Source organism: Oxyura jamaicensis, chromosome 6 (genome assembly GCF_011077185.1).
Source record: "Oxyura jamaicensis isolate SHBP4307 breed ruddy duck chromosome 6, BPBGC_Ojam_1.0, whole genome shotgun sequence".
In the NCBI taxonomy this organism is placed as follows: domain Eukaryota; kingdom Metazoa; phylum Chordata; class Aves; order Anseriformes; family Anatidae; genus Oxyura; species Oxyura jamaicensis.
The window spans coordinates 23,313,200-23,336,766 of record NC_048898.1 but is presented as its reverse complement, the minus strand read 5'-3'; the positions used below and the strand labels follow the sequence as shown (position 1 = coordinate 23,336,766).

At 43.6% G+C, this 23,567-nt stretch overlaps 1 protein-coding gene across 8 annotated transcripts in view; it reads left to right on the top strand.

The window, feature by feature from the left end:
* Positions 1 to 23,567, top strand: part of SH3PXD2A (SH3 and PX domains 2A) — a 248,826-nt gene that overhangs the window by 209,617 nt on the left and 15,642 nt on the right. For 7 of the 8 annotated variants that reach the window (XM_035329641.1, XM_035329639.1, XM_035329640.1 and 4 more), the window contains 4 exons: positions 4,384 to 4,467; positions 15,704 to 15,821; positions 21,325 to 21,659; positions 22,549 to 22,598. In XM_035329641.1, coding sequence (XP_035185532.1) covers positions 4,384 to 4,467; positions 15,704 to 15,821; positions 21,325 to 21,659; positions 22,549 to 22,598 — 587 coding nt within the window. The remainder of the gene's footprint in view (positions 1 to 4,383; positions 4,468 to 15,703; positions 15,822 to 21,324; positions 21,660 to 22,548; positions 22,599 to 23,567) is intronic. The other variant, XM_035329642.1, reaches the window with a different exon arrangement.

The window sequence follows — 23,567 nt, the reverse complement described above, 5'->3', positions numbered from 1 at the left end:
ACTGTCTTGGACTGTCATTGTGTTTAAAAAACAAACAAACAAACAACAACAACAACAAAAAAAAACCACTGAAATGATACCCATCTTAATACCCTTACACTATAAAACAACTCTGGTGCAAGTCCAAGCAGCATGTTCTGATAGAGGTCTTAAACTATGATGTCTGTCAAAGGAAAGAACTCGCATGGCTTGCCTGCAGAAGTTATATAAGTGAGAGCTTTTAAGTGGAAGAACATGCTTTTTGGAGCCACAGGTGATTAAAAGGAGTGAGATTTAACTTCAATGGTGGCTTCTCAGTACATTTTTTTTAATTAATCCTTAAAACTAGTTTAAGTGCTGCTTGCTGTGGTCTGTGATTGTGTGGAAAGGTAACTTTATTTGGTGTAGTCTTACTCTGTTATAACTGAAGTGCCATTTGTCATGTATATGTATCCAGCTGTGCTTTTTTGTCTAAAGATGCTTAATTTGGGTTCCAGAAATGGAATAGTGCAACCTCACATGTTCCCCTGTTCCATTATGAAAGACTAACCACATCTTAATGGACTTCTCATGTAGCAACTGTGTACAAAGGACACTTACTATCATTTGCTTCATTCTAATGAATCCGTAGCTAAATTTGTAGGTGCTTTTGACATGATGCTTACGTAAAACGTATGTGGAAACTCAACTGACCTTTTCTTAGCATAGAAGAAGGAGGTTTAGAGATGTGTCGGGGTGACTGTCTGCCCATTAAGATAGCAAGCAGGCAAGATGCTACTTTGCTGGGCCTCAAGGGTGACATCTGTGGCTTATTGAAATCTTTGGCTCTAACTCATTTTTCCCTGCTCAAAGCTACCCATATCCTGGTTCACTTAGGGTTTAGAGACTGACTGTAGACTGGTAGGCAGGGAACAAATCTGGTATGATGCAACATCCTAGCAGATGCAGTAAAGTTTCCCTGTTAGTATAGTACTAAAAACTTGCTGCTCTTTTCTGAAAGAATTGAAGAATGCTTTGTCTGTTGATCTGTAGCTGCCTCCCTTTTCCTGACTCTTAAATATGAAGCATGCTTGACAGCCTTATTGCTTAAACTGCTTTCATTTCAAGCTCTCCTCCTCCTTTCATGTTGCCCTCTGGAGTGTACTCTGCAGAGGATTGTTGCTGCATGGCAATCTGTCCTGGGTAATGGAAAATCCATCAAATGCTCCTTATCTTCTTCCTCTCGGTCCTCTTTAATCCACTACATTGCCCTCCTCAGCTGTGGTCAGCAGTCACATTCCCTGCCTTACTGCAAATCCAGATACACTGAAACCTGACACTTCTTCCCTTCTTGTTCAGATCCATCCCAGTGACAAATCTAATTGCATTACCTCTGCAGCTGCTTTGATGTGCCCCAGCTTTCCCTTGCTTTTCAGTAACTTTGTTCTATGTTATTAACCACATAAGCTGAGGCGCCTTTTGTTCTTTGTTTTTCTTCCTCTTTCTTTCTCAAGTAAAGATGTTTTACTTGAGCTATTCACTTTGCCATATAGTGGAATGGCCTCCCAATAGTTGTTAGTAGGAAAGAAAGGCTTCCATAAGAGAGGAAGGAAAAACTCAGTTCACTCTCTTAATGAAGATAAGTGTGTAAAACCAAACACTTACACAGACAATTTGCCCACTCTCTCTCAGTAGGCAGGAGAAGGGGACTCTAATGTAACTGAGGAGGACGGCACTTTGGCTGGATTAAGTGCCCTAGCCCCTGCGTGTAGAGTACATACTATTTTCAAAATTAATTCTGTAGATGTAGACTTCCTGCATCTATGCCATCTGTACTGTCTGCTTTGAAGGGCAGAAACACTACTGTAGGGAACTTTCTGTACTGGCCTCTTGGCCCGCTCCATTTTCAGAGGGCCTAGAACAAGTCAACAAGCCAGGCAGACTCAGAGGTCCTCTCTGTGGTGGCAGACTCTTGTAGAGATAAGGAGGTTCTGAGTGCAAGGTGTTAATAATACTGCCCCTACATAGTATTAATAATTCTGTGTGTCTCTAGTCTTCACTGAGAGACGAAAGTGTTTCCTCCCTGCATTTGAGCCTGCACAACATCCTTGGTCAGGATGAGGGTAGACAGTCAGCTGCTACCTGGGCCTGTGTTTAGAGCAACACCCTCTTACGAAGCTTGGAAAGCATTCAGAAAGCAATCTAGAGAAACTTGTGTAGCCACAGGAGCTGTTAAAGTAAACATCTTAAAATGATCCCTTAAAAGGCTTAGACACTTCATGATAAATAACCTTTCTGGTGACTAAGGGATGGCCACCAAAGTCCACGTCTGGGATCAAATGGCAAAATCCAGTACTGCTGAAGATGAAAAACTGACTCATAAAAATGTGGTTGAAGTATAAAAGGCTTATTACTAGGGATAGCCTACGAGTGTTGTGTAAAAGAGAACACGGTGGATCTGTGTGACCCTCTGTGGGAGACCTGGAGATCCCAGATGGCTGAATCTTCCACTCAGCTCCGCTCTTGAGCAAGGAGCTGTGGGTGACTGACCTCTGACACAAGTTTCTCCCCTTTCCACAGCCCTCCCCTTTCACAAACCTATTAGATCAATGTCCTTAATCTCCTCGTTTCTTGGACAGGAATCTCCTAACACAGACATGTTCTATATCAGCTGAATTCACAGTAATGCTACAGCTTCTCTCTCTGCTATAATCTGTGTGTCTCCTAAAATGTCTTGTGTTGCCTCTCACGTAGTGTGTGTGTAACTGTCAGTCTAACATGTGGATTTGGAGAAAGCTACCAGGTTAAGCCAATGTGAAAGAAAAACACTACCAGGAAGGACTGAAGACAGCTACTCATTTGTGCCACTGTGGGCTTCCAAGAGGATTACTAAGTCCCTTTAGCCAAAACCACAGTTATCTATGTACTTAAAATCTAGCTCCCCAGAAAATTCATGGTTCTTCTCTGCTTTGATCCACATGGGATCAAAGGAGAAGTACTGAATACCACTAGCTAGACATTGTGCCTAGACATTGTTAAACACCACTCACCACACCTCTACTTAGGGTGGCTCAGGAAGGTTCAGGCCATACAGCAAAGGAGAAATTTGAGGTGAGTGAGCTGGGTGCAGGAATTTGCACTAAGCCTCAAGAGCTGTGAAGGGGAAAAAGGCGTCAGCTGCTTTTCTGGGGCAGTTATTAACACTTGTTCAACTAATTCTTCCCCTGATCAAAACATTTTGCTGTTCCTAGTTGTCTGTAGAGCATAGTTCTAGAAGACCATGAGTATGAGGGCATATTTCCAAAATGGCTGCAGAGTCAATTGATTATTAATGAGATAATGAGTTGATGAACAGCTTTCTCAGTATCACTAGGAAAACGGTTGTGGTTGTGCCCTAGAGATAGCTAAAGTGTAATAGTTTTCATTACTCTTGTCAGCACCAAGCGTACTTCCGGTAGTTGCCAAACTAGAGTGGAAGCCCTTACATGGGAAAAGGAAAGTGTTTGTCTGTGTTTGTGCCAGTCCAATGGTTCTTGTGTTGTTCACATCTCCACAACCAGAAGAAGGAGCTGAAGCATGGTTCTACGTATGCAATCTGGAAAATAAGCGGTGTCCTCTGTCCACAGCTGTTCTCACAACGCCATTTCCATAAGTGTTTTGTCTTTGTTTATATTCTAAGCATAAATTATTGTTTGACTGTGGAACTAATTCTCAGTTCTGCCATGTTAGCTTCTTGAGCCTGCTCAATAACAGGACGATTAGTGTTTTTTTTTTGTTATTTTTTCTTAATCATTATGTTAAAAATTGATGTCTAGATTACGGGTATTATCTGTAGTAGTGCTTGAGTTGCATGTTGCAAGCAAGGAGACATCAGACACTTTCCAGCTGGGTGCAGTTCCTGAGTGCTGTTACAAGTGAACTCACATATCAGAAGCTACCTTTTTTTTTCCTGTTTTTTTTTTTTTTCTTTTATCTTTTATAATGTGATAACTTATTTTGAGAGAGTTAGAGCCCTGTTGGGTTTGATTATTGTGTGCAATGGAGTGAATTCTCCAGAGACCCTGTAGCCTAACAAGGAGATCCAACTGCAGTGATACTGATCTGTCCTGACCCTGCAGCCACCTTGGACATGTTTTCCTTTGTTGTGCATCTTGTTTGGGTCTACGTATGTGTTTTTTTTTTTTTTTTTAAAGAAAACTAATATCAATGGTGGCAATTTGTGACAGTTCTAGGTGGTTTCTGTTGCTCAGGCTCAAGAAGCTAACTTGTTTCACTGTACTATATAAACTAAACCAAAGTTTCTGCATCCCATCTAACTTGTTATGCTAACAAGACCAGTGCTTGTAAATGCCATGTTTTGTTTTTATTCCTCACCCTCCCATCATTTTTTTTTTCTTTTATGTTTCCATCCACGTTCCAAACTAGTTTCTAAGCGACGCAAGGCTCACCTGAGGCGCCTGGACCGGCGATGGACGCTGGGCGGGATAGTCAACAGGCAGCAGAGTCGAGGTGAATGAATAGCTTCGTATGGCACTGGCCCACAAGGGCACACCAAAAAACATGCTGCCGTGCACTGGGGTGGTGCGGCTGGTGTCCTTGGTCTGCGTCTGGTACTCTGCTAGAGATGTGTATTTTGTATGTGATGGCTTGAGGGTGTTTTGGATCCACGGTTGGGCACCGCAAGAGCTGGAGGCTAATAACCAAGTGTAATTCTGCAGTCTGACTGCTCGTGCAGCTTGGGGAAGCTCACATCTGTTGTGTTTTAACTTTGGGCACATCTGTACTCGTACTTACTGAGGTAGGAAAGACTAAGTGATGCTTTCAGGGCTATTAAAACGAGAAGAATGCCAAAGAGTCACGGTCAGATATGCGTGTACTGGAAAAGTGCTTGGTGTGGAAAGATGAGAATCATTCCACTTGGTCTCCTTTCTTCCCTGCAATACGTGCTTGGTACTAAAGGCAGACTTCTCTAGAATTTTTGGGAGCTTTTGATGTCAGTCCTAGTTGTTTAAAATATCACTACTAGCAACATCTCTTTAGCTTTGCTGGTCTGACAGGGAACATGGGAGGGGGAAAAAACGACCCCACCACCTCATGTTTTGAAGCGGTCTTTGGGTAAAGTCTGAGTAATCTTCCAAACAAAACATTTCTCTAGTGCATGCAACTCATTTTTCCCAGAGTAAAAGTACCCCTTTGTTCTCTTCCCCCCTTCCTTGCAGGATCATCCAGGTGTGGTATTCCCTGTACTTTATAAAGGGGGAAAAAATCACTTGTACCTTTTGTGTAAGCTTTACATAATCTTAGTGAGGGGGGTGGATCCAGATACAAGCAAAAGAGAAGCTTACCAGTTGAGGGATAAGGTTCCCTTTCCTAGTATGGAGAGAATGTTTTTTTGAAGTTTCAGACTTTATCTTTTCCTGGGTTTGGTGGCAGGTGTGTATGTGCAGACCCATGCAGGTGTCAAGCAAGGTATGAATTGAGTGACACTTTACCTGTACTTCAAAGTATCACTGAGGGATTCGAAGCAACAAGAGGGGTGTTCTTCCTATTTAGCTTCACCCTGCAGCAGCCAATACTATCTTCAGAAGACATGGTCTTGCTTCTTAGTCACCAAATATACCCTGAAAGCACCAAAAACAAACAAAAAACATAAGCACACGTTATCTTGTGAGAAAAAACAACTTATGCTTATTTCTGTTCCTAAAGAACTTGGGAGCTACTTATTTTTGCATGTCAAAATCTAGCAGATACTTCCTGACAATTTAACTGGGAAAATTTGGGGGAATCAGTTTCCTAAACACTGTTTACCAGTTTAAATCAACACATTCTTTACTATTCATACTGTATTACAAAAATAATAATAATCCATAAAATGTCAAGGCTGCAGGGTCGGTCCCGTAGCGTAGTGGATTGGTATGACTCAATCTAAGTTTCATTCCCTACTTTTCCCTCTTACGCCCATCATCTGCGTGTGTGCCTTCTCCAGACGTGCCCTCTGGCTGGTGTCACAGTGTCTTCCCTGGCAGCCTTCCACACCACAGGCTCACACAGTCTCTTCCATCCCTGCCTTTGTCTTGCTTGGTAAAAGTTTCTTTCCTTTTAGGCCAAGCAGCGCTGGGTTTCTGAGTGTGGGAGAGCGTGCTTTATCTCCAATTAGATCCTGGCACAACCTGCAACATCTCAAGGGTTGGGGCATCCTCCAAGGAGGAGCTGCTGCTATGAGCTCTTTCCAAGGCTTTCAGCCCCAGCTAGCCAGGTTAGCTAAAACTGAGGTGTTTCATGTCATCTGAAATAGTAGGTTAGGGAGCTCTTACGGGAGCAGGTTGGGAAGTAATAGTGATTTGAGCTTGAGGGCAGGTTGGAGGCAATATGCATCTGGCATAGCTGCAGCCTGTACAGACATTACTCCTTCCAAACTGCTATTGTAGTAAGTATGAGTCTCTTTGGGTGTTCAGCCCGCTGCTGAACAGTTTATATGAGGTCAGGAGACTCTTTTTTCCCTTCTTTTCCTCCCATCTCAGCCCAGAAGGCATAAAACAAGGCCAAATTTGGGTGGGTTTGTGCAGAAATGACAGAATGCCTGCACTGTACACACGCTGCTGCCAGCCTTCAGGCTCTTGCTCCAGAGCACAGAAGAACTAGTGCTGCTCAAACAAGAGGCTGCCAAAACTGTTTAACGGAGGGTAAACAGCTTCCCCTCCCCGACTTGACCTCTTTCTTGGAAATAAATTCAATTAAACATTTTGGCTGAAACTCATCCCACCCGGTGGTATTCTGCTTGTGATAGTCCCAGCTTTTGGAAGTGTTTGCTCCAGAAGTTCACTGCAGTTTAAAAGCACCCTGTAAAGGATGCTTCCTTTTATATTTATGCTTGGGTACCATTGATAAGCATTTTTATCTGCTAGGTTTGTGGTCAAACTACTTAAAAGCTAAAATTAAGGATGGGTCTGAAGGCTAGGATTTTCCAAGTGACTTGAGGTTTTTCAAGTCCCACGTAGCAAACTGGGAAATGCTCCCTGTGCTTTGCAAAAGCAGACACTTGCTTCTTCTAAAAAGCAGGATCTTAGTGGTCTAGCATGTCATCTGCAGTCAGCCTGGCTGTGCCTCTGCCGTGCAATGGTTATGTGCTGGGAGCATACCCTCTCCAGCTGAAAAGGCCAGTCCTGTGCCAGTCAGGACTGCTCAGAAGTATCTATTGCCCTGAGACTGCAGGGATTAGTGCAGAAGAGAGGGCTGTTTGCCTCCCTGGGAAAGACTACTTAATGGGGGGAGACATATCAAGGGTAACATGGCTTATTTCCATTTTTCAAGGCCATTTAAAGAAGCTAAGCAACCCCGAAATTTAGAAGTCTGGGAGCAATGTTACTGGGTCTGCGAATAAGAAAGATGAAAGACAAATTATTGAATATCATGGTAGTGCTCCTTTATTAAAGCTGAAAAAAATCTGCAAAGAGAACAGCTGTAGCCTGTTTTTACAAAGAGAAACAGATGACATTTGTTGCTGAAGTTTTCTCTTTAAAATGTCTGTGGTGTGCCCAGATCTAAGAGATTACACTGGTTTATGTTTCTTGTGTAGTTGCAGAGCTTGTTTTTTTTAATGTTAAGTGTTTTTAAATGTGGGAAGTTTTCTAAACTTCTGTCTATACATAACGAAATTCAACTAGTACAAATACCAGTTGTGAGGAGAAGCCTGAACATTTGTAGTTTTCTTCAGTATTGACCCTTGTTGGACCTGCAAGATACAGCATTGGTGTTCTCTTGCACTAGGTGAAATGCTGTTTCTACAAACGCGTTTCCTTGGAACTTCCCCAAGGAGAGGGCTTAGGGTTGTTTACAGGCTGATTTCATGAGAAGTCATTTGTGTTATTAGCGTTGGGTTGGGAAAAAATGGGGGTTTGCATGCTGTTTTATATACCAGGTATTTGACATCAGTTATTGCTTTTCTGGTTTTGTGCCCAGCACTCAATTGGAGCTGGTACGATGCGGGAATAACTGTATTCATACCAACAGTGCAGTGACATATGGGCTGAACTTCTGCCAAATGAGCCTATTACTTAGGAGTAGCTGCTAGCATGAGAAACAAGCTATTCAATGAAAGAGTTAAAGCTATGATTTGGAAACTGGAGGTCTTCCTAGTGCTTGCTTAACTTCTGGGGAGGGGGAGAGGGGGCAGAGGGAGGGAAGGCAGCTGTGTAACCACTGAATTGCTCTTGATGCTCAAACCCCATCTCCCTGCCCAGGCAGGGAGTTCTGCTGCCAGCTTTCCAGCTGTGCAAAGAGACCTTGTTCAATAGCAGTAACCCAGCCTGGCTGCTGTGCTCGTGTGCTGTTACCCTCTTCTGCATCTTACTGGATCCGCTCTGCCTGCTTCGGCAGCCCCTGCATCGCTCAGCCCGCAGGACTTCTCCCTTTGTTTTTACTCCTTCCTCGCTTGTCCTTCATCCATTGACACCATTTGTCACTGGTGGCTTTGCAGCCGTAAATCAGATGGGCACAGCAGCACGTTTGGGTTGGTCTTTCTCCATCCCAACCCCTTGCTCCAAGGAAAGTAGTAAATGTTTATTACCCTTGCTGGTTGAAGAAAGAGCATGTGCAATACAAAATTGTTCAGAAGAAACGTCATTATTGTTCTTTTTTGTGTTGGCACAATCTTCTCTGGTATTTAAAAAAATAAAGACATAAGAGGGGGACAAGAGCGGGAGAGACAAAAGCCGAAGAGCTCCTGTCTGCAGATGAACGCGGTTGATAACTGTGGATAGTTATTCTCTCTGCTGAATATTTAGACAAGTAAAACCAAGTCGGTGCTGAATTACTGCCCAGCTTTCTGGAATGGAGAGGCTTTTTCCAGAAGCAGGTCTGACAAAGGGGGGGGTGGAGCGGAGAGGTGGGGGAGGGCGAGCGCAGACTGCTGACTGAGGGGAAAGTATTTTGTAAGAGAATTCTTCTGTGGTTTGGAAGACGTAGGGTTGGGGCTGTTGTGTTTTGCTGAGAAATCGTTAATTGGCTAATACCCAGCCCGGCTCCCCTCTATCCCCCCCCCCCAGCATTTCAAACAAGGCCGGGGTCACAGAAAGTTGGGGGCACGTACAAACACCAGCTGGGCAAAGGAAATTGCTCCTGTGCTTGGTTGGCTCCCAAAGTGCCGCACGTAACTCGTGTGCTTATTTGTGGAGACCGAAAAGAGCAAACTTCTAAAATATAGGTGAAGGAGGGGTACCCGAAGCGGGGCGTTTGGATCTTGGAGGCAGAAATGTCTGAGCGCTGGCCATTTGCCTGGGAGAGATGATTGTGCAGGGCTGGAAACGTGCACGGTATTTTAGCTGTTTAAATGCAAGGTTCCTGTCCCAAATACTTCACAGCCTAAACAAAGAGAAAGAGAGCTCGTGCATCAAAGGAGCCCGGGCAAGTGGCAATTTGGCATGCATCTTATTACGACCAAAAGGTTTTTCACAGTGGAAAGTGATACTTGTTTGGTATTTTTAAAAGCTTTTAGAGAAGGGCTAAAGCTAAACTTGTTTGGCAAGGCAGGAAGCTGGGGTAGGTAAAGCTTATTTTAGGAGGGATTTGAGAATTTTGGGTTATTCGATATGACGGAGGAGGGAGCCTGCTCAGGTTGAGGAGGCATCAAAGGAAAAGCATGGAGCTGAGTGGGAAAAGATGGAAAGATGTGGAGGAGTGGGAAATGCAAAGGGAGCAGAACACTTGAATGTGTAGTAGGATATTAAAGCAAGGTGGTAGCACTAAGGCCTGGAAGTTCAATGTGGGACTATTCAATTTGGTGTAACACTTGGTAGAAATCTGGTTGAAGAACCAGAGTGATGCTGAGCACGAGCAGTTTGCTGAAAGGAAGGGAGGGGAGCAAAAGAGAGAGGATGTGGCTGTGCAAAAGAGATTGAAGGGCCAGATCAGAGCTCTAGCAGAGAGGAGCAGCAGTGATAGAAGATTTTGAAGATGTTGGGGAAAGGAACTGTTACCTTGGTGATAGACTAGGAGGAATCTGAAATAACCAGTGCCAAGGGAATTGGGAAGATTGAATAAGGAAGATTTGGAAAGCACTACTGAAGTTCTACGTTACAACTCCAGCAGTAAAACTGTAGGTCTGCTTTCCTTGACCTGACAGTAAGTATAAATCCAGACAGCCAGAGGAGGGACCAAGTTGCTTTCTCAAGACACCTCGTAATTTTAATGGTGTGTGTGTGAGCACACATGTAAAATCTGAAGCCCTGGTTTGACAGATGGGATTGGAAGGAACTTCATGGGCTGTTAAGTTTGGTGTCTTGCTCTGTCAGACTATTAAGTATGGCTTCTTCAGGAACTGATGGAGCTTCATCTTAGCTGCTTCAAGGTTTTTACTAAGGGAGAGGGCTTTTTCCGTTGTCTTAGTGGGTCACCTGATACAGAAAGTGCCGTGTCCAATGCCTAAAAATTATTTTGAGATTCTGTTTTCACCAGTAGACAAAAACACAGCAGATTAAACAACCCATTTGGTTATACACTGATTAAAGGGATGGTGATGGAATGGACACGCCTGCTGACCCTTTAACTGTGTGCTCTAATCTGACATACAAAAAGAAGCATGAAGCATTATTGTCCTGGTCTGCCATTATACAAGAATAACTGTCAGTGACGTTAAGTCCTCCTAAATAATAATAAGTTAATATTAGCATCACTAGCTTTTCTGCAGCCAGTATATTTTATCAGAGCCAAGGAACAGGCTGGGTAAGATAGAAGAAATATTTCAGTCCCTGCTGCACCATGGCTGCAAGAAGGTCATTTGGCTGCTTGATGAGTATTGCCAAGGTGCCTGTAGGTCATCTTGCTCTGCTGTAAATCATGTGATGATATAAAAGCAGCTTTATAAATACAGTTTATGCAAAAAGTTGTGCTTTATTAATGTTTATCTGAAAATAACTGGGAGAAGACGTAGGCACTCTTGAATTGTCCTAGCATGGGTTTGGATTGCTTAACGAGAGTTGCTTTCACACTGCTTCCAGCAGCCTTAGAAGCAACCTCTACTCTCAAAACCAAGAGAAGCTGCACTGAAACCTGCCTGGCTTAGTACAGAGAAAGGAGTTTTACACAGGGTTTGTGGTGCCAACACTTCAACATTTTTTTCCCTTCTTTCTTTCCACGAGCCATTGAGGAACATTGTACATCTTTTGGCTTATGAAGGAATGACCCACGACACTCAAATACCACTGGTTTCCTTGTACCAGGTCTGCTGAAAATAGCCTGGCTGCATACATCTGGGACCACGCTGTACAAACCACACACTATACATAGCAGTAATGCAGGGCACTGTACAGCTCAAACGCTTTGTACTGTGTATGGGCACGTGTCCTAGCTGGGCTTCAGCAGCCTGTGTTAGGCTTGCTGGTGGGAAATTTCGGTTGCTAGACAAAGCCTTTCTCTAGTTCTGTGGTCTGTCATATGGCTGCTACAACTGTCTTTTACTATCCACACAATTTTCCCAGTGATCCACCAGGATTTGCATCTCAGTTTTGGCCCCAAGCCTCTATTGCCTTTCCTGAGGAGTTTTTAGGTAAAACCAGAGTAAAATAGAAGCTTACCTTTCTCTGAAGAGGAAAAAAGGAAGGAAGAAAGGTTGATAGGGAAGTGGGGTTTTGCAGTAACTTAACTAGTGGGCTCAGCGCTGGGCTGCCAGTGTATCTGGGAAGGCTGGGCTAAGCACTTCTGCAGCGGGGTGGCGTGGGTCTGGTAGTCCAAACAGCACGGAAATCCTTGTTGTGTGTGTTTTAAGTAGTCTGTCTCCCGGGGGGGGGGGGGCGGGGGGGGTTCAATGACACACGAATTCCTTCCTTCCAAGCTAAGTGGGTTGCAGTTGGATAATGCATGATGTGACAGATGTGTATCATAGCTCTTTGCCAAACAGGCTTTGCTTCTTCATGCTTGCCTTGTTCGGGCTTACTAGTATGACTGAATTTCCAATAGAGGTATCTCCTTCGGTTCAGCTGGGGAAGGTATCGTTGACCTGCAAATTAGAGGTAAGGAAATACAAATTAAGTTGGCTGATTGCCTTGTTAACAGATCTCTGGGTGTCACAAACTACGAACAGAGGTGTCTTTGTGCCATTTTCAGCTGATCCTGAAGAGGGGTAGGGCTCTCGTCCCATTGTTTCTGAAGTGCAGCCTTTTAGCTGGTGTATGTGTTTCGTAGCACGTCCTAAAGTTTATTCTGCCCACTTGACCTCAATGGTGAAGCTGATGTAATGGAAGCTGCAGCTGGGGAATAGAAGTTATACTCGTTTGAGTTTTTTTTTTCCTGCTAATTGTTAAGTCAAAACTTGATGAATCAGAATTGAACACTTGTGAATTCTTCACAGATCTGGGCATACAACTTCTGTTGGTAGGTCTGGGATGGTTCTCTGACGTGTGTTTTGTAACACTGCCTGTCGCAGTATCTGAACAAAACCAGCGTATTTCAGAAGTGTCTGTGTAACTCTGTGCAGTGTCTTCTCCCTGGCTGCTGCTCTGCTGATTCTCTCATGAAGCCATTTATCTGCGTTAAGTCTTTCCAGTAACTTCATGTATCTATCGTGAGGTGTCAAATAGCTTCTCTTAAAGACTTGTGAATAGCTGTAATCCGATCTGTCGAATGCTACATCAATCCTCTGAAGTGACACATCCATTGAAAGCTCCACAGCTCCCTCCAGCAAACGGCGGTTTAGGCGTAACATCCTCTGGCTTGAGGATGTCTTTGAGAAGCAAACCAGAATTACACTTGGGTTGCGAGGGGGCCCATATCTTCAGAATACGGTTTAAGTTACAAACCTCATGTGTGTTTGTGGTATCCCCTGCACCACTGGAAGAAATCAACCGTGTGTAATCTTGGAAATGACCATAATTTTTGCAGTGAAAGCACTTTGCAAGGGGAAATTTTAATGGTGCCTTCCTGTTTTTGATGTGTAGGCTTAAAAATAGAACTACTAGGCACAAACGCTGTAGGGACCCTCTTCTCTGAGTGGATTTTAACCCAGTTTTGATTGTCTTGCTTCATGGGAGAACTAAGGAAAGCTGAAGCTCAGAAAGGCCCACCAGTCAGTCTCTCCCATCCATCCCAGTGTCACGATGCTTGGATGGGGCTGCACCTTCCTTAGCAGTTTGGTGTGTGTTTGTAGAGGTGACCTCTGTCTCCAGTCACTCAGCACCACCGACAAGCAGTGTTGTGTGGTGTATGCAAGGCAGCAAGGTGAGAGCAATAGGCCAAGCAGTAATGCCATGGATCTCTTACCCTTTTCCCTGGTAGCCTCTCACCTAAATGTGTAATGGAGGGAGTGATTTGTGTAGAGAAGGAAGGGATTTAATGTTCAGAAAGTGGTTGCATCCTAGTTTGCAGAGGACCCCTGCCCCAACTTTAATTTCCCCTGAATGATCAGACCCATAGATGCTGTGAGGTTGATGGGTGACCACTGTCTCCATTCCTCAGCTACAAGTCATGCTGGAGCAGGCGTTTGGAAAACTGAGTTGCAAATCCAGGCGTGAATGCTGAAGTCGTGACCTCCCCTGTCCTCTGCAGCAGGAGGGAGGTCGCATCCCTGGAGAGAGAGGGGGACTGCTCTGCCCAGCGAGAGGAGCTGGAGCTAGCTGAAAAGCTGGCTTTAGCTGCAGCAGGGCCTGCTGTTTATGTGAAGGAGAAATAAGATAAACAGAGAAACTTCTGCTGTAGCTGTAGTGGCAAGGATGAACTCTGATAGAGCGGCTTTGGTATGGGGGAGAGACAAAGCAGAGCCTTCTTCCAACACTAAACAAACGCGTGGCTTAGCTCTGCATTGCTGGCCTAGAAATGGAAGTGTCTGAAGCAACGTGTAGCTGGGCAGTGCTGCAGCTCTGTGTGCCCAACCTTCTCATCTCTCTCCTTGGGGACATGTTCTGGGTGCCCAGGGACCTTCCACAGTTCAGTTTAGTGCTTGAGTTTTGCAGGTGGTAGAAACCAGACTCTCAGCTCCTTTAGCAGAAGTCACTTTAAAAAGAGGAAATGTAAGTCTGCCTCCACTGTGCAAAGCAGAAGCCCAGCAAGGAGAACTGTCCTGTGACTTTGAAGTTGGGTTTTGTGTCTGTGGGGAAGGTGTGGTATCTTGATGGTGCTAATTAGCTGAAATTCCTTAGCAGTAATAAAGTGACTGCATTAACAGGGAGCGGGACAGAATTATTTTCCTCTTGGGGACAAAGATTTTTGACAGATCTTATTCCATCAGCATTAGAAAGATCTACTCTGACCTGTCAAAGGAAGTTGGCTTATGAGATGCAGTTTTGCTGAATTTTCTGCCACCAGATGCTCTGCTAATGTTTTTTCCCCATTTTTGAGGTATTATTTCTTACTCTGTCCTAGCAAGGCTTTTTTAAGTTTCCATGCTTCTCCCAGCAACAAACTGCATTTGAGCCACAAGACCAAACAGATGGTTGGGTCTGCTTCGCTCCTTCCAAAAGAGTATTTGCCTCAAGCTGCTGCAACCTTTTCATAGCTCCTTTGTTCTGCAGCGATCAGGAACTCTGCGTTCGCTTAATTTCCTGCCAGTTCCTGTGCACTGACAGCCCCCTGTTTGTTCCTGGCCCTGCCTTGTTGTGACTGCCAGTAGAAAAGGCTAGGAAGGCCGGTTGGGGTGTGCTTTATTGCTTGCCTTCCCTGCCTTTGATCTAGCCACAGAAACTCATGCTGTTACATGCGCTGTAGCCTGGGTTCAGGAGAGGGGTTTGGTAACTTTTTCCACGTCTGCTGCTGCAAAGTGAGGCTGGCAGTTCATGTTTTCAATGCCAGTTGTAATTTTTCAAGCTAATGGAGGAAAAAGTTGACCTCGAGCGTGATGGAGGTGTTGCGGTAAATGACTCCCAGTGGGTGGAGGAAGATGCTGAGAAAGTGTCTGTTTGCTCTGTTTGTTGGCTTGTGCTCAGCAAGTCTGCTCACCTCTGCCCAGCCTGGAAAGGAGATAGTATCCCCATCCACCTCCAGCAGCTAAGTTTTTGGCTCAAACCCCCTGCTTGAAATGTAGCCTGTGCTTTTGAAGTACGTGTCTCGGTTGTGGCCCTCCTTTACCGCTGCCACCTGTGTACTTCTCTGGAGTGGGGTCTAGCAGAAGTGTGTTTGCAAACATTTCGCAACCCATGAATGCAAGATGATGTATGGTCTCCTGTTAAATGCAAACCCCTTATATTCACGTGTCACTTCTTTTAATGGTGTTTCAAGCTCGTTCCTGTAGCTCCACGCCGCTGTGGAGCCGCAGGGAGAGCAGCGAGCGTGCTGGGCCAGCCCCTTGGAGCTGGGGAGCATTGGTCCCTCTCAGGATCCAGGGCTCGGGTTTCAGTAACACAATGCTTCGTGCAACCATGTGCGTGTTCAAAAGAGCCAACTGGCTGGAGCTCCCGCGGTGACGCTCGGCTGATTTGGCAGCCGGGTTGATTCTGTCAAGTTACAGTATGGGAGTTAAGTCCAGCTTCAAATCCTCTTTCTTACCCGCTCGAGGAACTTGGGGAGGGGGGGAAACTCTCAGGGGACTTTGTGTCATTATTGGCATGGAAATGCTTGGTTGATTATCAGCAGCAGGGCAGTGGCAAGGGGCTGATTATCTATCATGTCGTCAGCATAAATAATCAGTGGGCCCCTGAGCTGGGCTCCGCCTTTTGTAATGGCTCCGCATAATCACTGCATAACAGTTTAAAAGCAAGCAGAACAGAAAAACAGCTGGACTAATCCTGACCATAACTGATGTTGCCTTTTCTCCCTTCACTAGAAGAGAAATATGTCACCATCCAGCCGTACGCCAGCCAGGGGAAGGATGAGATTGGGTTCGAAAAAGGGGTCACCGTGGAGGTCATCCAAAAGAACCTGGAAGGATGGTGGTACATCAGGTAAGGAAGCTGCACAGCCACATTGCTGCAGAACCTGTGGCAATGAGCTTTTCTGATCATTTGCTTAATGTTAGCACGTAAGTAATTCTTGTTGGGCCAGGACGCCCCTATTGTATCTTGAAGGGATGTAAAGAAAAGGCTAAGACCATGTTGATTAAAGAAATATTACAGCGTATGCAAAAGCTGTAGACTGTTCCAGTGGGGAAATTCCTTAACTTCTAGATGTTTTCTTCCTTCAAGTTAAAAGCCCATCTCTGAGTTGATTCGAAATCACTAACAGTGATTTCTGTTGTGTGTAACTTCAATGTGCTTCTGGTATAGGAGGTTTTTTGCAGCCCATTTAAATCTATTTATAGCAACCATGAAAGGCTGATTGTGGTCTGTTGAGCTGTTTGGGCAGGTGGTGCTATTCCCAGGGACAGAAAAGATCACTTTGGCACTAGCCCTTTTCCAAACTTATTGATGGATTCAGCTAATTTACCTGACTTCTGCCTATCCAGATCAGGCAAGTAGAGGGACTGTGTTTCAAGGGTAGGCGAAGTTATTGTGTGTCTAAGTTTGTTACATATTTGAAATAGCAGTCATAGAAGAGAGACTTGTGACTTAAACACTTTTAAAAAGGATTTTTTTAAATGGGAAAATGTAGGTTAGCTGTGTCTAAGATAGAGATATAAGGTGTAAGGAGAAGTACTTAATGAGATTTTTCTCCATTTGGGTCCATGCAGCACTTAGGTTTTAGTGCTCTGTTGTGATTCTGCCCCCTTTGTAACATATACATTGCGTAGATGTTTGGACCTGGCAGTGCTGTGACACCCCATGCCTTTTTAAACAAGATGTGATACCATAGGTGGCGTAAAAATGCAGGTTTATCTCAGGCAGTGCAAGACATCTCAGCTAGTCGTATTTCAAGTCAGCATGTAATTATGATTTTTCTCCTTTCCCTTCCCCAGGCTGTAACTTGCTTTTGTTTAAATTCTGCTTGATTCATCAGCAATGGATGAGGGCTGTGAAAGTGCTGACTGAAGCAATGTTTTTGTTTTTCTTGATGTCCTGTACTCAGAAGAGGTTTTTTTTTTCTTCATCTAATGCTCCCATAGAGGGAAGAGGCTAATAAAGATAGCAGTGGAGTCAGGAAGGCACTCCAGATAGGAGGAACACAAAATTCCTGGGTTTGGTCAGGTCACATTTTTTTCTCCTTTAATCATTCACAGAAGTGGAATCCAGAATTGCAGATAAGGGAATCAACAGCATATAGGTTTTCAGGGGGAGGAGCAATGTAAGACATCTTCAGTTTATTCTGGTTATTTTTCTGAAGTGCAGCTGTATTACTTCTGTAGGTTCCCCTTTGCCATATCAACAGGTCTACAATAAGTAGAAGTCCTTTTTTTCCCCTCTGCCTTGCACTCTCCTTTGGACCAACCACATTTTTCTAGAAACAAGTGTGTGTGTGTGTGTGTGCTTGTCAGGCTTTATAGCAGAAGTACATTCTGGCATACAGTCACACTTCGTTAAGTGGTTCCTTCATGCTGATCCCCTTGAAGGACAGTGGACGCCCCAGCCTCCCCACGTCAGTCAGGGAACACAACGTGCCCTTGGCTTTTTTAAAGAGAGATTTTGAGTTAAGCAGCCCATTTTTGTTATTTTTGTTGAAAAATGTGTTAGCTCACCATACGAGCATGATGACCGTGTTGGGTGTCAATCGTCATCCTCACTGCTACTCCAGGCACTGCTCTGCTGTCTGGCTGGAGAATAAGCAGCTCTTAGAATCTTTCATTTTTATTTTTATTTTTATTTTTTTTTTACCATCAGCAACACTTTAGGAAATGCTAATGCAGCGATCTATCTGTCCCTGACAAGCTGGTCCTTTGCAGCCAAAGTAGCTGTCTCAGACTTACTGTGCTGCTTATTAGGTTTAAGCCCCCATGTGTACTTTTTCATACCACTCTGAAAAAGATTGCCCTTCCTCAGGAATTCCATTTTCTGAGTATTGAGTGCCTTAAAAGTAGCAGCTCTTTCTCCTGTAGTGAGGGTGAGGAGGGGCAGGAAGATACCTCAGCTGAATCCTGCTGCTTTGTCTGCCGAGCTGGATAACAGAGGCTGGGCACACACATCAGTGCTGAGAAATAAAAAAGCTTGCAAATGGAATCCACCTTAAAGACATTAGCTTGTTCCACCTTAAATGTGTAATTTCCCCAAATTCCTCGCCATGTGCTGATCCTCATTTCCTGTTCTTCTTTTTCTTTTTTCTTTTTTCTTTCTATTTTTTTTCTCCCCCAGTTTGCTTTCCTCTGGAGTAATTCCAGTGCTCTGGAGCTGGAAAGCAGATGTGACTCTCAGACTCACAGAGGCACTTCTGACTTTTTTTTTTTAACATTCCTATGGTTTGAATCCATTTTTTCCTTCATGTAATATAAACAGGGAGGGTTTTGGAATCACTGTGGATCCAAGTCACTGCACCTAATTCTGTAGCTTTCCCATTTCATTGCTGTAGAAGCTAGAGGCTTCTGTTGGTGTCTTCCTTTATTTTGCTCCTTGTCCATTATGACTTTTTTTTTTTAATGATTTGAAATCGGGAGAAATTAAAGCTCTGACCTGGGACCCTTCTTATTCTTCCACTGGGCTCAGTGGATCTGAGCACTTCTTGTTATGTCAAGAGTTGACATTAACACCCCTTATTTAAATCTTACTTTCTTACCCTCACCTGGAGGCAATCTTACTGCAGGCCACATAAGTAGCAATACATGGGCTCTTCAGTTTTGTTACTTATTTTGAGCCTGAGACTGATGAACGAGGTGCAGTTGGGGTGGTAGTAGCTGCACTAGAGTTAGGAGCAATCTGGGATGGGGTTTGAAATGTCTCCAGTAGGCTGTGATTACAAATGAAGAAAGGATATTTGTGATTCAACTCCTGGACGTGCAAGGAAGGTCCTTATGAGTCCAAGGCTTCTCCAAAGCTGATCAGCCTTCACCTTAGCTCTTCTCCCCATTTCACAGGTGAAAGTAGCCTTCTAAGGTGATGTTTGCAAAGAGTTTTGCGATTGCAGAGTTCAAGGACTAAGGTGAAAAAACATAAGCCTATTTGATTTATATAAGAATCTTTTATTTGTGGAGTAACACAAATAAGCTGGCAGTTGCTGGCAGCTACTGCTCAGCATTAACTTCAAGTTGAATTTACAAACTCAGAGGAAGAAGTAACTCGCAACAGTCTCTCTGCTGAGGGTATGTTGCCCAGAGTTATTAACTGCCCAGCTATTGCTGCTACTATTCATTGGAAGGAACTGTGTGAGATCAGAGGTGTGTAAAGCAGTGGGGTTATATGGGCTGATCCAAACACATACAGTTGGCAGGAGAACTAACGAGCCAGTACAGAACCCGCCTGTTGCAGCTTTTCTGATCTTAAACATGTTAAGTCTCCCACAAACTGAGATGGATGTAATTTTTTTTTTCTTGCTGATTTTGCACAATCAAGCCCTGTTGAAAGTAACCTTTGGAACTGGAGCACTCAGTGCATTGGCCAATGTGGCTTTCTCAGTGACTGAAATCTTAACATCTCCAGATCAAGTAAAGCTATAAAGTCATTCAGAAAAAAACTTCTCTGATACACATGCAGCAGAAAGCTCTGGGCAGTAGCTGTGTGAAAGGACTATCAACTACAAAACCAGGTGGGGTGAAAAGTCTTCAGGACTTGAAAAAGTACTGAGGGATGCCTCCCCTCAAAGGAGGATATGGCACCTATGGAAGTCCTTTTTTTTTTTTTTCTTTTTTTAGACTTGATTTGAGGTTTATCCAAAATTCCTTAAAGGGGACGGAATTGCATAGATCCAAATTGCATCCTGATACAGTATCAGTGGCTAGATGGTGTGTATCTGTTGGAAGCCAAGTCAAGTCATTACCACTTCATTATTTTTTGTTAGTCTCCCTGCTGCAAACAAAGCTCAGAGCTGTTGATGTTTTTTTTTTTTTTTTTTTTAACACCAGAATCCTTGGAAAACCTTATTACTAAACCCTCTGAACAGAGGAAATCCCATATCTTTGCCTCATGTGTTACAGAGGGAAGCTGCTGTAGGGAACAGCAGCATTTCTGTGTAGTGTCCTTATTAATCTAGCTGGGAGAGAAGGAAAAGGCAGGCTTTCAGACACAAAGACCCTTGTGCTCCTGCAACTACAGCAGTGGTACTTGCTTTTGTACAGCTAGACAGTAATGAAGAAGCCTAAGAAGCAAACGTACACTACATTTTCCTGTTCCCTCCATAAAATCCCAGTGCCATTCTTGAGTGTCTGGATGTGGAAAATGAGCCCAGGGAATGCCCTGGTGCAGAAATAGCACAGTGAATCCCAGAATCCATGCTTTGCATGACAAATATACATCCGATAGAGAATGATTTGCTGATACTTTTTCTCCTTCTCCAGCTCCTTTCTCTGCTGTCAGAGTCTCCATTTTCACTGAAGAGCCTTAAAGTCCTACTGTTTTAACCTTTGTGTTTCCTGCAGATTTCCTGAGCACCAGGAATTTAATGGTGCCTGCTTTCCTACTTACAGTTCAAGCACCTGCCTTAGGTATCTTGAGAGATTAAAGAGAGAAGGGTTTCAGTGACTCACTCTGTAGCAAGTTACGGTTTCATTAGGGAAAGCAGAGTTCATCCACGTGGTCCTCCCTGGAGTCTGATTGTAATCTGAAATCCCTGCTGAGGTGTTAGGAATGGCAGGAGTTAGAAAAACCATCTTCCCAAAAGCCCAGTTGTGGAAGAATGACTTCAGTTTGAAGTGTAGCATAAGCAGCTCAGCCTGGTGCTCTGGGAGCACGTACTGGATTCAGGTGCCTCTTCAGATTTCCCAGTTTATTTCTTCAAATAGCCCCTTAGCTTGTTCAGGAAAATGAGTCTCCATCAAAGCTGTTTTTTCTAGCCATAATTGTTTCTTGACCTTGCAGTGATAGAGGAAGCTACAGTGGTTTAAGAATCCCATTTTCTCCATAAAAGCTGATCAGACTGGACTGGGAGTTATGGGAGGAGGGGAAGTGTTCATTATTATAATTATAAGGAGATAAGATTTCACAAGGGCCTTTTATAGAGCAGATGTAGGGTCTCTGTACTGGGATTAATTTTACTCTTGTTTTTAGCCCTCTTTCATTTTGAGTTGCTGCTTGGAAGGATTAAAATATTTTTCTCACCATCTTGCATTTTTGCTGTATGGAAAAATACTGAGTTTATCTGGCAGTGTGTAGATGTGGCATTAAAACAAAATGGTGGTGCCCTTTGTCTTGTGAGTAACTGTGTGCCTTACCCAGAGACTCCTTCCTTTATGATGAGAAGTGACTTAACAGCAGTCTGCAGTTCACTGCTAACTGAGCTGACTTTAAGATGTCAATAGGTAATACATGAATACAGGCTGCAGAAGCTAGTCTGAGTACTGCAAGTTCAGTTTTGGATGTGATCCCATATCTTTGTTGTTGCACCTGAAATGCATGAAAAGGCTGTGTTTGATATTTCCTTTTGCATCTTCAGGTATCTTGGCAAAGAGGGCTGGGCCCCAGCTTCCTATCTGAAGAAGGCTAAAGATGATCTTCCATCTAGGAAAAAGAACTTAACTGGGCCAGTGGAAATCATAGGAAACATCATGGAGATCAGTAACCTGCTGAACAAGAAATCATCCACTGACAAAGAAACTCAAGCAGAAAATGAGTCTTCAGAATCACATATCACCAAGAAAGAAATCAGTTTGCCCATTCTCTGCAATGACTCTAATGGCAATGCCATGATGACCCCAGACAAGCAGGCTTCCAAACTGGCACAAGGATCCCCAGCCGTCGCAAGGATAGCACCACAAAGAGCTCAAATAAGTAAGGCAGTAAAGTAGTTTGGATTACCACTGGCTTGCAATGAATTCTTGTTTTCTGTCTTTCAGGGCTGGCATTGTTTAAGGTCAGCTAAGGTCCTGCGTGTCCTGGCCTTAAAGCTGTGGCTGCCTGAGCAAATCTTTGCACTTGTCTGTAGATCTGCAGGGACACCAAGATATGGTCGTTTGTTAACAGTGATAAAATTTGACTGCACTTTTTACAAGGGCTAGCTTACACTTGTTTATCTTAGCCCATATGCAGTCACTTAACAACTTTTCCTGAAACAATGTGGTGTTGTTTTTTTTCCCCTTTTGAACACCCTAAAATGTGCCACCCACCCTCAGTAATGTAGATAATGTGATGGTCTGTTCAAGTCAAGAAGACCACCTATGTCTTTTCTTGCATTCATTTTTCTGTTTTCCCAGGGCTGAGAAAGTCAAGTTGCTATAATGTTTTTACTACTTTATCTGCAAAATGCAGATGCTAATACTAGTCTGTTCAGGGAATGGCAAAATACTATGATACAGGACGGTATGAATGGTATTGATTTAGTGGATTATTTTTACTGCTGGGGGGAAAGCTAGATACTAGGCCAATTCTTTGTTGGCCAATCTCCAGTGGAGCTGGTCAGTTCCAGCAGAAAATACAATCCACTACTTTCTGGCAGTGACTTCCTCTTAAATTTGGTAGCTTAGCTGAGATGAACAGCAAAATTACCTTAGTATTTCTAATATATCCTCATAGTTACATCCGTGAAACCAGATAGGAAGCTTAAATATTGCAAGTATTGATTTCTAATATGCTCATTGTGTCACAGAGGAGAGCTGCTGAGGAATGTGTTTAGCAGTAGTTAAAAAGTTAAGTAAACTTTCCCTTCCTTTTCCCTACTCAGGTTCTCCAAATTTAAGAACAAGGCCGCCCCCACGAAGAGAATCTAGTCTGGTTTGTATTGTTTTATGGTATATATAATAGCAGTAGGGAAGGTGTGTGGGTGCTTTATGAGACTTCCTATGTCTGCCCTGGGGTAGTGGTTGTAGTATCTGAGACATCCTTATTTTCATGGTTGTTCATTTTATTAAGTATTGAACAGACCTAGACATCCTAACGTTAACTGGAGGATTTGTTTTTCAAATCATTGCCCTAACTCAGCAAGTATAGAACTGCTCTTAAATTGCTGCCACCTCCCAGCTAAGAATGTCTTAAGGCTTTGCTGCATCTGAACCTAGAAAAAAGTTACTTACAGTCCTACCGAAATAAGTACTGTGAGAAGACGCTCGTGTTGGACATGAGGCATTTGTACAGATCTAGATATCAGAAGCCTTCACATGTGAGGATGTAGGACTCAAACTGATGTGACCCCATACCTTCATGCCAATCCCTCAGCTGTGTGATGGCATGAATATTTTCACAGGAAAAGGATGAATTTTAAGAAGGGAGGATGTCAGAAAGCTATTATGTCACGTGCGTGCACATTAAAGCCTGTTTGGTCTCCTTCCATTGCTCCCATCTTTAAGATGGCTGAGCATTGCTGTTTTGTATGTTTAATTGACTTGAGATCTTATGGAAGGGCGTGTTTTACAGGAATGAGATATCTCCTATGATCCTTTATGCTCAAAGCTGGATATCTGGACTAATTTATGTGATTTGGTCTGTAATCTTCAGATGGGCACTACTCAGTAATACATTTGCACAAAATTCATGCTAATAACTTATTTATAGATAGGCAATACATAGTATTGAATCTTTGCTGTACCCTTTATGAAGAGTATGTGTCTTACAGCTCTTCTGTCACCTGAGATGCCTCTCAACAAACTAGACGAATACCATACTAGCATTTTCTAGACTTTGGCATTACATTTGGTTTTAACAAGACTACTACACTTAATCTCATACTAAAAATAACAGTGATAA